This window comes from Hyaloscypha bicolor (genome assembly GCF_002865645.1).
Source record: "Hyaloscypha bicolor E unplaced genomic scaffold K444scaffold_191, whole genome shotgun sequence".
Lineage (NCBI taxonomy): Eukaryota > Fungi > Ascomycota > Leotiomycetes > Helotiales > Hyaloscyphaceae > Hyaloscypha > Hyaloscypha bicolor.
The window spans coordinates 1,141,927-1,154,631 of NW_020194693.1; the positions used below are offsets into that span (position 1 = coordinate 1,141,927).

A 12,705-nucleotide genomic window follows, 5' to 3' on the forward strand; every position below is an offset into this window, starting at 1 on the left:
AAAATAAAGCCACCTACGAACGAAAGTCACCCCCCAGTACCTTTTCAAGTTACTTGGGGAAATCATTCACGAGGTCTCATTCGGTGTAACCCGAAGCCCTATCCGCGTATCTGCACCACTGTGGCTAATGCTTACAGGCATGGGCACACAGCCTCTGACACCCTAATCCCCCATAAAACAATTCACATACCCCGCCAATCTCAACCTCACATCTCAAGCCCTCCAACCCCGCCTAAAAAGCCATGTCTCAACCACCACCAAATACAAGCCTCTCTCTCTCCGCCCGGCTAGCACTCTACCTCGGCCCCCCCTCTGTAATCCTCCTCACCTCCCTCGCCTCCCCAAAAACCGGCCTCCTCTCGCCCCTCGCCTTCCTGCCCACAGTCTCCGCCTACCGCGCATGGTCGTCCTCCAACACCCTCAACCCCTCCCCGCGCGCTCCCCTCGAGCCCCTCCTCTGGACCTACGCGCTCGCCGGAACATGTGGCCTCCTCAGCGTCAGCGTCAGCCTCATCCAACTCGGGATCTGCAAAGCCGTCTCATCCCTCCTCTTCTTCCACGATCCCGCCGGTTTGAAAGATTTCTGGGTCGAGTTCGCACGCAGCGGTGTTGAGGGGTTGACGGCCGGGGAGGTACTGAAGCGGGCGGAGATCGCCTGGGGCTGGAAGAATTGCGTGGTTAATGCGGCACTTACCTTCCTGGCTGCTGGGCTGGGTGAAGAGGTTTTGAAGTACGTGCCGATTGCTTATGCTCGTCGTCGTAGTACGGCGGAGGAGAGGAAGGGGAGGAAGAGAGCGTATCTGGACTATGCGCTTGCTGGTGCGCTGTCCTTTAGTCTGATTGAGAATATCGGGTTCTTGTATGCGGCTGTAGAGAAAGGAGGGAGCTGGTCGGGGTTGGCACTCTCGGTTTTTGAGCGCGTTATCATTGCTGGGACTGGCCATATTACGATGAGTGTGCTGACGGCGTTGAGAGCTACTCGGAGGGATTATTTCGGGGATCGGCTGAGTTGGTGGGAGGTGGTTGGGCCTGCGGCGTTGTATCACGGTGCGTTTGACTTTGTGTGCTTTAGTGCCAGTTCGTGGGAGGGGAATGTTGGGTGGATTCATCCTACCGGGTTGGGGGTTACGAGTGTGATGTTTGGATCTTGTTTGGGCCCGGTTGCTAGTGCAATGTGGCAGACTAGAAGGGAGTGGAAGGGTCTTGAAGATCGGGATCGAGTGAGAAAGAATGAAGACGATGATGGGAAGAGATACAAAAGGTGAGTGTTGGGAACAGGGCGATTCCCCTTGATAGATGGATCATGGTATACAGCTCTCCTCTGTGAAGTGCATCTTTTATCTTAGAATTCAATCAAAATGCCCCTCACGAGTATATCTTCGTTTTGCTGGCATGAAAGGAGAGCCTGTTCCGTGGCGGATGAGTGATGAAGTCGCACCAAACCCATTACTCTTGAAACAGAATAGGGTGAATCGATGCAAACGATTGATGTGCTAAATACATGAATATAAGAGCTCCAACTCGTTCAACTGATATCGAAAGAAGGCGAAATGCAGTTCCAAGATGTTTGAGACAGCTCCTAGGACCGAGATTTGCCCCCTAGTTTCGCAAAACCCATGTGAAAAAAGCGTGTAAAGCGATATCAGTCTGCGTTTCAGCAACATATACAATAACAGTCTATGGTGCTATGGGAGCTGCGGGTAGAAAATGTTACCTTTCCGTCTGCTATTACAGGATGGACATAGGGTTTTGTCTTTGTTTAGAGGTCATAGCGCTTCAGCCGGGAGCCTTCCAATCGCCTAACCAGACTCTTACAACTGATGATCTGGTTGATATGGGTATGGCTGGTATTTAAGCATTGAAATGCAATGCGAGCCACTTGTTACCGGACACATTAACACCATTTCGGTGGGCGAAGTCACGATACAATAGCTGACGTCAAAGGTGGAGAGCATCTCAGCGATCACGAGTGCAAAGTAGAGAGTAGATTCTAAGTGAAATTGGTTTGAAGTAGATATCTGATGGAGAACGATCCTCACTCCTCAAATAAAAGAACATGTCACGTTTGAGAACCCCTGAAACTGTGTGACAAAGCTCTGGAATATTAGCGAGAGGGGGCGGCGAGACCAGTAAAATTTAGCGAAGCCCCCCTGAAAGCCTGCTTGTATACTAGCGTGCCTGATCTTTCACTTGAGAAATCTCTAAGCTTTAAGAAGATAATCAAGATAGAATTAAGTCGTTATTGAGATGAAACCCTGCTTCTTTGGTGACCTAAGTTTTCTTCCTACTTGAAGAGGCATTTACGAGCCGGTGGGCAGTAGTCTGTGCGTTCAGGCCTGTTTTCAGGCATTTTCAGGCTTCACAAATTCGCTTATAGGCCTTGGAAAACTAAAGTCTCCTTAAACACTTAAAAGTTATAAGATAACAAAAAATAGTCACGACTTCATATTTAGCATTAGAGAAGTAAAGTAACTAAAGCATAATTTGGTTAATTAATTTTTAAAGATTTGATCAGTTGAAAATTTTATTTATTAGTAAAATGCCCTGAGCGTACAGACTACTGTCGGGAGGCTCGTTAGCATCTTCTCGACCGCCCCAAGCCCCAACCTCCACTTAAACCTTGAACTCACCCATACAACCCCGCCTCCTAAAGCCCTCTCCACGGCCCAAACCGCAGCACTATTAACTGCACTCCAATACCTCGCCTTCAGCCTCTTGCTTAACACATTTTCCACAAAAGTTTCAGCATAGACCTCAACATTCAAGGCGACATCAACTGCTCTTTTTCCCGACATCCAAGGGTCAATGATGGATTTTGCGGGGCTGTAGACGGAAGTCTCTGGTAAGGTGGATGTGGTGTGGAGATTTTGCAGGAAGTGAGATTTCACCAAAGCTGTAGTTTCCTGGAACTTATCAGAGATACGACTTGGAGGCGGTAAGGGAAGCACAAACAAGAATAACCTTAACCCCCAGCGGCTTCATCTCAATGCGGAGAGTATCTGTGAGGTTGTTAACTGCCGCCTTGCTAGCATTGTAGATCGGTCCCCAAGGCACGGGACAGATTCGGCAATGCTTCTGAGGCTGATGATCATTCCTCCCCCTTCAATTTGAGGTTTGGGAGCAGCAGCTATTAAAGAAGGGGCAAAAGGTTGAACCGTGAGGATGATGCCGACGACGTTCGTCTATATACCCTCTTCACCTCAGCGATATCCGCATCAAGGAGGAGCATTATATATCCTTTCCATCTCAATCAGTATTTCTCTTCACTCTAGTCTATCTGTCGCTGTCCCAAGAGCGTAACTCATAAACCCCGAAATTGTTCACAAGTACATTCAGCGTTCCTCCCATCACCTTGCTCACCCACTCAGCGGCCTTCCTACAGCTCACTGCGTCCAAATATCCAGTTCTAGTACTTCAATCCCAGCTTTCGTCAAATGTTGTGCCTTTTCAAGATTTTGAGCTGTCGTGAAGACGCGGCATCCATGCCTGTGGAATGGAAAAGCAAGCGCGGATCCGATGCGACCTTCACCGTGACCAGTAATCTGTACGGTCTGTCCGTTCCCCTTGTCGCTGCTAGGAACCTGCTCCTCCACACTCTCAGCACTCCCGAGCGAAGATCGCATTATTTTATATGGATTTATGGATTAAGGTAAGGAAAACGTAGTGGTTTTGGGGTGCTGGGACGAAATTATTCTGGCGATGCAGGAAGGGTTTCAAACACGAATGTTATGAGACTCTCGGGACCTTTTCAAATATCCGACTTTAAACTTTGTTTTACATTGCAGTTAACTTGGTTTTTGGCTTTCAATGGGCGAAAGTGTGTACAGGAGAACCGTGGTACGGCGATAGGGGGATGACTCTTGTGCCTTCACATTACGGACCCGTCAGACATCGAACAAATTAAATAACAGTCTAAAAACTAGAACGAAAAGTTCCACCTTCCAGGTAATGCAATGACGATTCTAGACCTCGATTAAACTCAGGGCTCAAAAACTCCCTTCTTCATAGTCTGGGCAGGCTTCTCAGCCTGCACATACTCGATACTTTCTCTTGCCTGCTCAAATCGCACCGCCCCGTATCGAAGTAGCTCGGCAAAAGTCCCAGGCTCGATGTCTTTACTCTCATTTCCCTTCTCGTCCCAGATGAGACCCCAAGCCGGCGTCTTCGTGAGATTTTTTCCGTGGGTGATCTTTTGCATGCTCGACTTCGTCAAGAGTCTCCACACTAACTTGTACGCCGTCTTGTACTCCTCCGAGTCCGGGTCTGCATCGAGCTTGGTTGCCAGCGCATTGGCAGCATCTTCACCACGATAACCAACTATCGTCTCTGCACCCCAATCTTCCTCCAGGGCGTCAAACCAAAGGATATTGTTAACTGAATAATCTGCGCAGCTGAAGCCGTCTCCTGCATCCTCGAGCATGGTGAGACGAAGAAAAGCCGTCACTTGAGTAATATATTCGAAGACCGTGAGCGGCTCAACGATGAATTCCCAGTTATAGCCGCGTTTCTGTGGTTCCGAGAAATCTAGACCCAAGGCAAACGACAAGAGGGGGCTTTGAATCATGCCAGAATAATTCGCGTGGCCTTTCCACAGATAGACGAAAAGGTCGTGCCAGCGCTTGATGAATGGATCTCCTTTCCGACTCGCAACGAAGTGGTTTGCCATGACCGTTCCGTACATGTTTGGAACGCTGACTTGGAACGGGGATTTTGGATCCTCGAGTTGTGCCCAGCAGATTCGATCCATGGGTCGGAAGAGGATAATTCCCACATCCATGAAGGCTCCGCCATGGAGATAAAGCAAGGCGCCACGAAGGAAGTCTGCGCTGTGCGGTCCCTTGTAAGGACCGTCCATTGTGCCCTTGACAAATGTCTCTGGGAGCATTTCGGGAGGAACGAACTTCAACGCGTGATTCGGCGAGTCCAGAACGGTATCGAGGACTCGAATTGTCCAGCCAGGGTTGATCTTCATCCAACCGACTATGTTTCGTTGACACCATGGCGGCATTGCTGGCAGACCTGCGTGCCAATATGCCCAGATATTCTTTTCGCTTGTTACAGGGACATGTTTCGTGAGGGATGAGAGGATCTCGTCGTCGGATCGGTTTTCGGTGGGCTCAACGAAGTGGACCTGATCTTGGAAGTCTGTCGGTATAGGGAATTGTGTTTCCGCCATATTTGCCAAGGTTCAAGTCCAGTGCAGTTGAATGAGTGCTGTCAAGTCGAAGAGGAAGATATTTATATCTACGAGGGCTTGTACGTGGATCACTGCCTCCTTTGTCTAACGTAAGCACCTGTGCTTGAAGTCAGGGTTTAAAATTAGTGCATGCCTGCGGCTATACCGTCAGAACTCTGTCGGAATCATTTCTCCACAGACACAAGTCGCTTCGCAGATGTCACGAGATCTCGCAATAATTGACCAATAGTCGTGGTTGGACCCACTCCTAAGAGGCTCCCCCTGTCGGGAAATAGACTCGCGGTGAACAGAGAAGTGCTCCTCATTTCAATATCCTCACGAGCCCCACTCAAATCTGGACCTTCATCTACGATAAGATTTCAATATACTTGAGCTTCCGGGATATTCAATGAGAGGAGCTTGTGATGTGCAATAACTCAGTTTAAATGAGTTATTCTATATTTGGAGAGGATTTATTTGTAATATCCAGCCTGACTGCGACGTGAGGAAATGAGCAGCTGTTTCTGTTCCCCAAAGTCTTGATTTACGGAAGGCCGTAAGCGTGTGATGTGCCAGCGCAGGTCGGAGGTCCGACACATGGTATACAGTGCAGTGAAAAACCAGCATCAATACTCTAATTTAGCGCCGTTCACATCAAATTCACACCCCATGCTTTACTCACCTTACTTCCATTATTTACTAAACAACTACGCTTCCAAATATAAATCTATTTTTATAAAGCAAAAGCGCATGCTCTAGTTACTTTATATTGTGACGGCGGAGCAGAGCAATGGACATATGGCACAAAGATCTCTTTTCCTGTCTTATAGAATCTAAAGCTAAGGAGAGAAGAAGAGAAGTGAGGTGTGGTAGTGGATAAGTAAGTAAGACTAAAACAACTAAATCGCCGAGCTTGGTTTGAACCTTAGCTTGAAACCATGTCTGTATTAACCGTGTAACACCAGCCGTCACATATATTATAGGTTTTATTAGCCTTATATATGTGAGTATTAAGTTATTAGAAAATCGAGAATTTTTTAGTTTTTGGTATTTATATATATATATATAAGTTCAAAGCTACTTAAAATCTATTTAAAAATATAATTTTTAGGTCTTTAATTTATTACCTCTAAATTTTAATCCTATTATATTATATATAAAACTAGCTTTCTTTATATATAAAAGCTTTTAAATTAGAGAATAATAAATTATAAAGCTAAAATATAAAATTCTTATATATATATTTTTTATTCTTTTATAATTTTTAAGTTATTATATATAATCTTTTTTTAAGCAAGTTATATGTCTTTTAAAAAAAATAGCTTTTATAAAAGCTTTTATATATAATAAAAGCTAAGTACTTATTTTATTTATTTTACTTTTATATATTTAATTTAGTATATTAAAGAAATATTTAAACTATTTAAATTACTTAAATATATATTTATTATATTAGTAATAATTAATATAATAATTATATACTACTTAATATATATAACTTCTAAATAATAAATTAAAGAAAAAAGAAATATATGAGGCTTATCTTAACTTTTATTTACTTTTAAATATAATATAGCCTTTTAAAGTAAGTTTAAAACTAAAAACTAGCTTAAGGAACTCATATATAAAAATATATACTTATATATAATATACTATTTTAGTATATATTTAATAAGTATTAAATAAAGTATAAATAGAACTTACTACTTTACTTTACTTTATTTATTTAATATAATTTTTCTTATATAATTTAATTTAAGTTTTTTGAATTCTTTTTTTATTTCTTATATTTCTATTATATTACTTATAAAATAAAATAAAATAAACTATTTATATTATTTATTAATAATTAATTATTTTTTTTATTATTATAGTATAATAATTTTTATTTAAATATAATTAAGGCTTTTATATCTTATATATAATAATTATATTAAATTTTAATTATAAATTTTCTTTTCCTTAATTTTCTTAGAAATTTGAAAGCCTCTTATTTAGTAATTCTCTTATCTAAAATATTATATATAATTCGGCTTTAATTACTTCTAAGAAATTTAATTTATTATATATTTATTAATCTTTATTAATATATATTATTCTTATAACCTTTTATATTAATTTTATTTATAACCTTAATTATTTATTGAAGTTATAGTATTTCTTTATTCCTTAACTTATATTAATAAAGCTTCTCTTATTATTAGCTAGTACTAATATTAAGCTATATACTCTTTAGTTTTAATACTATTACGTATTATATATAAGCCATATATAGATTTATATATAGCTTCTTCCCTGCCTTTAGGGCACTATTATTTCTTACTATTATACTAATATATACTTATATTATTCCCATAGCTTCTTTAGGCCTTAATATAGTAGTAATGCCCTAAGATTTTCGACCTCTATATTAATATCTTAGTACTTTATATTCATAATTAATTTCTAAATTAATATCCTACCTATAAGATCTCGACCTCTATATTAATACCTTACGAGCTCTTAATTAAGTTCTTAACTTATATTTACGCTATTCTTTAGAATAGCCCCTATTCCTTCTATAAACCCTTTTATAAATACTTTTATAAGCCCTCTTTCTTCTTGCCTGCAAGTAGCGGATATTAGATATTTTAATTCGCAAGGTATAGATATAACGGGAAAGATAGTGATTTTTTTAGATATTTACGTATTTATAGACATACTCCTATATCTTATAGAGACTTAGTATAATAATATTTATATAGCTTTCCCTCTCTATCTTTATAATATAGCTCTCTTTTAGTATTTTACAGAGCTTATATCCCTGGAATATTATCTTTTCTTATATATTCCTGTCTCTAAGCTTTGCGCTACTCTTATTTCATAATTTAAAACCCCTTTATAATTTGATAGCTTTAATAATACTTAAATATAATAAATTACTCAAGCCCTTTACTAGATAGTCTTACGAAATATACCGACTTCTCCTTCCCCCTTTACTTCTGCTAATAAAGACGAAAAAGACGAAAATAAAGATAAAGAAAACAAAGATAAAGAAGATAAAAACGAAGAATAAGCCTCTTCTCCTGCTCTTATAACGAGCCCCTCTACCTCCGCTAATAAAGACGAAGTAGATAAAGAATAACCCTTTACTCCTGCTCTTATAACGAGCCCCTTTATTCCTACTCTTATAAAGAGCTCTTTCCTTCCTCTCACTCTCGCTCTTTTTACGAGCTCCCTTCTTCTAACGAGCTCACTTCTTATAACGAGCTCTATTCGTTCCTCTTTCCTAGCTTATATTAAGGGGAAAATGGCCTATTTAGACGGCGTGGGCTAGGCTTAACGGGAACGTTTCCTTCCTTTTGAGAGGGCATATCACGTGCTATATATAGGCTACATACAGATTTATATATAGCTTCTTTCCCGCCTTTAGGGCACTATTATTCCTTACTATTATACTAATATACACACTAATATATACCATATTATTCCCATAGCCCCTTTAGGCCTTAATAAATACCATTAATCAGGTCAATGTGGTCAGCTTGTTTATCTTGCAAAACATAGATCTGCTTTCATTTCGCCTCCTGATCTGGACATTTAATCATTTCAAAGGTTTCACACCGTTTACGCTTGTAGAGTTCTGTTTCAGATCCCTTCAAGCTGGCTTTCGAACGCTCTACTCGATCCAAGAATAGCCCAATCCTTCTATACTTATGGCCATCTTGCACCCCTAGGACCTTCAGTTAGTCACGTGGCGTTCTAGCGTGTTAAGCAAATGAATGTTGACATTGGGAGCAAAGGAAAGGCATGCGCTCCGTCGTTTGCGTTTTAGGGCCATTAATAAAAGCCTGGGTTCACTTACAGCACCTCAGGAATGCCACGTGATGGTTTCCATCTCTTCTATGAATAACGGGGAGGTTCAAAGCCAATCCCAGATTCGTCATCGAGTATGGCTGAAGCGTCGTGGTCCTCCATACAAAGTCTAGCCCCGACTCAGCAAAGTCTTTGGGGGAGTCTGCCAATAGACCACTAGTCCACCTTTTTGAGCGCCAGACGAAAATGGATTGATCTGTATTCGTTTGAATGATCTCAAGTTGGAGTCGCCGGAATGCTCTTTCTAGCCCCTCACCGTACAAGATGGGCATACTCACGCCGAAGAGGCCCATGAGTGCGTATGCAAGGTCTTCTTCTCGTGTTGTGAGTCGTTTGGCTGCCCATGCCATCTTTTGAGCGGCCGGGACCACTTGTATATCCAACTCACCGCGAAGCACTTTCGCAGGGATGCCCGTGATTTCTGTAAGTGCCCCTGCAAAGATCGCAGCATTGATTCTGGCTGTGGGAAGCTATAGAGCAGCTTGGGAAGAACTCCCCATTGTCGTTTTGAGCCCAATGGCTCCCCAATCACGTCCCAGAAACTCAATATAATAGGGTGCAATCAGTTCCTGTAGAGTCCAACCCCTCGTAAACCAACGACTCTTTGACAGCGCCTCATTAATCTCGACAGTTTCAGATGATCCTTTGCCCGGAACGTCCTCAAGATAAGCATAGCAGACTTTCGATTCCTCATACCACCTGTACATGGAATTAATGGCCTCCGACAACTCAGCACTACTTTTCCTGTCGATACAGCATGTATCAATCCATACATATCGGTGACCATCCTGTAGGGCCTTCTCGCAACATTTCTGGACCTTGGTGTATCCTGCCTTCCCTTTTGCAGCCTTACGATCTTTGCGGATGTCCCGGAAGGTAACTTCGTTGTCGCCCCATGTGTGTGAGAGGATGGCATACGGTGGAATGCCTGCTCCTACGAAGTCTTTGAGCTCGAGAGTTGCTGTGTTCAAGAGCCACATTTTTGAGAATCGTTAATAATGTTTAAGTTGTGCTTCATCCTGTCATGTTGATGAATGCTGATAGGTTCCGGGTAAAGTCCTACGCCACGTTTATCGATCACGCGAACCAGCTCTGCCCTACCAGACTACAGCCAACTGAATCTTCTTCATGATGGCTTGGGCTTCTCGAAGAACTTCAAGATCTCACAATCCGGCACAACAATCCGTCAAATCATGGGAAACATTATCTTTCTTCTTACCAGAAAGTCTTGCTTGGTTGAGTGTCATTTTGTCCTCAATAACACGTGTACAAATAGTTCAACCCTTTAATACAACATCAGATCCGGGACTAATTCTCGGAGAAACGGGGTTTGATTTAACTTTCAGATACTGTGCAGAGTCTCACGAAAGAATGAAATAGTCCCTATTGAATTCAGATTAACTCCAATTCTCCTGTAACGTAAAAAGAGATTACGCTTGAACTAGGACCTCTAAAGCTTATTTCTACTAATACTAAAAGCTTACTTTACGTATATTATAGCTTAATTATTAAAGTTATATAAATAATTTATAAAAGAAATATTTATTAAATCTTAAAAAAAAACTCTTTATATGTTTTTTTTTAAGTCTTTAATTATTTCTTATTATTTAATATAAAGTTATATTTATATATAAAGCTGTATTTATATGCAGACTGTATATATATATAGAGCTATATTCACGTGCAAACTATATTCACGTGCAAACTATATTCACGTGCAGAGCTACATTTATTCCGAAAATAAATACTAATAGGGCATAGTATTTTTTTCTGCCGGTGTATATATATACCCTGCTAAAAAAAAATTGTAATTAGCTTTTCATATAGTATATATGATTCCATTACTAAAAACACCCAAAAAAAGTATGCTTTTTATATTTAATCTTTGTCTTAAAGCTACTGGCTCGAAATGTCGGCTTCTTCTAAAGTACTATTTCTTTTTAGATTTTAATCCTTAAAGTATAGTAGTCTTGCTTAGGTTTAGTTAGGTAATCTGTACTTTTTCCAAAAATCTCTTATTTTCGTATTTATAACCTTCTATAAATTTTATATTAATATTAGATATCTACTTATACTAACCCTAGGCTTTTATATTTGTTTCTAGCTTTCTACTTCTTATATAGTAAAAGGTATAGTAGTCTCGCTTATAGGGAATATAGTAAAGGCTTTTTCCCAAGACGCTACCCTCTTTAAGTAGGGCTTTGCTAATACTATAGTATAATGCCGAAAACTATAGTTGCTTAGTATTAAGTAGAAGCTTGGTTTTAAAGAAGCAGAATACTAATTTCAACTCCCTAGTAAAGGTTTGGAATAATGCTCTAGAGCCTGAACTGAAGTGGAATAGGGCTTCTTATAAGTAGCCTGTTACTAGCTGCCCCTGCCCCCGAAGGAGATAGGCAGAGGAGTATAATGAATTAATTATAGAGGTTAGTAACTAATCTTAGGGTAATAGAAAAGTATATACCTGAATAGCTAGAAATTTGAGTATATTTCTGCCTATTAACTATAGTTTTAGGTATTTTACTATAGTATTAGTAATTTTTTTTAAGTATACCTTTTATTAATATTTTATTTACTAATATAAGTATATTTTCTTCTATAAATATAGTACTTTATATTTCTAAACTAATTAGGGTTTATATAGGTTTTCCTTTATATTATTAAATTATTATTTTAGCCTACTAAATACCTAATAATTGAGCTTGAATTAAAATTAGTATTCTAATTACCTTAATTATAAATTTGTCTTAAATTCTACCTCTTTTTTAAGTAAAGCTACTGGTAGCTTTCTTAATAAAGAAAGTAGATTCTATATAATCGGAAATCTATACTAATATTAAGGAGGTTATATCTAAAATACTTTATAAAAGTAGAGGCCTCCTAAATTAAATATTATTAATTAGAAATCTAAGAGAAACCTTATAAATAGGGTATTTCTTTATATAATTTAATCTTAAATATTAATCTGGTAAAATATATAATCTTATATTATTTTCTGATATAAAGGGCTATTTTAAGTATAAATATACTTATTATAAATAAGCTTTTCTTTAAATTCTTATATAGAGAGCTATTAATTAAACTCTTATATCTTATAAAGGTTCTTTATTATTAAAATATAAGAGCTAGTTAATACTTTACTTTCTATAGCCTAATTTTTATTAGTAATAAATTAAATAAAGTTATATTATTAGAAATAAGAATTTACCTTAAGCTTATTTAAAGCTTTTATATATATTTTGAAATAGTTAGTAATAATAAGAAATTTCCTTATTACTTTTCTATTCTATAGACTTGAATTTATTTAGAACTATTATAATACTAAAAATATATAGAAATAAACTAAAAGCTTACTATAGTTTTTATTTTTAAGATATATAAATAAATAATAATATAATTTCTTATTTCTAATAAGTTAAGAAGTTTCTTTAGTTATAATAAGCCTTTTATTTAGTAAATAGACTTAATTTACTTATAGATATATTATAGATATTTAGATAAAGTATTATTAAAGTTATTTTTACCTTATTAGAAATATCTAGTAATAATAAAAGTTATAAATTACTTATAAAATCTAAAAAATGATTATTAGTAATAATTTTTTTAGAGGAAATTAGTACTAATAAGGTATAAGCTTTTAAAGTTTATAATATAAGAATAGATTTAGAAGTCTT

The 12,705-nt window shown here is 38.4% G+C and overlaps 4 protein-coding genes across 4 annotated transcripts; 1 reads left to right on the plus strand and 3 right to left on the minus strand.

The window, feature by feature from the left end:
- Positions 1-215: 215 nt before the first annotated feature.
- Positions 216-1,405, plus strand: K444DRAFT_623006 (uncharacterized protein). Its single transcript, XM_024882212.1, has one exon. The coding sequence runs from the start codon at positions 243-245 to the stop codon at positions 1,263-1,265; it is 1,023 nt and encodes a 340-aa protein (XP_024726350.1). The 5' UTR covers positions 216-242; the 3' UTR covers positions 1,266-1,405.
- Positions 1,406-3,383: 1,978 nt separating this feature from the next.
- On the minus strand, positions 3,384-3,563 carry K444DRAFT_513941 (uncharacterized protein; the record flags this gene model as incomplete). Its single annotated transcript, XM_024873526.1, has 1 exon — positions 3,384-3,563. A coding segment is annotated over one exon (180 nt), but the record flags the coding sequence as incomplete, so codon positions are not given.
- A 285-nt stretch (positions 3,564-3,848) lies between these two features.
- K444DRAFT_623007 (uncharacterized protein) lies at positions 3,849-5,336 on the minus strand. Its single transcript, XM_024882213.1, has one exon. It carries the CDS (start codon positions 5,174-5,176, stop codon positions 3,980-3,982), a length of 1,197 nt encoding a protein of 398 aa, XP_024726352.1. The 5' UTR covers positions 5,177-5,336; the 3' UTR covers positions 3,849-3,979.
- Positions 5,337-9,012: 3,676 nt separating this feature from the next.
- K444DRAFT_549164 (HET-domain-containing protein) lies at positions 9,013-10,011 on the minus strand (the record flags this gene model as incomplete). Its single annotated transcript, XM_024876431.1, has 2 exons — positions 9,013-9,491; positions 9,525-10,011. The coding sequence occupies 2 exons, from the start codon at positions 10,009-10,011 to the stop codon at positions 9,013-9,015; spliced, it is 966 nt and encodes a 321-aa protein (XP_024726353.1).
- Positions 10,012-12,705: the final 2,694 nt, after the last annotated feature.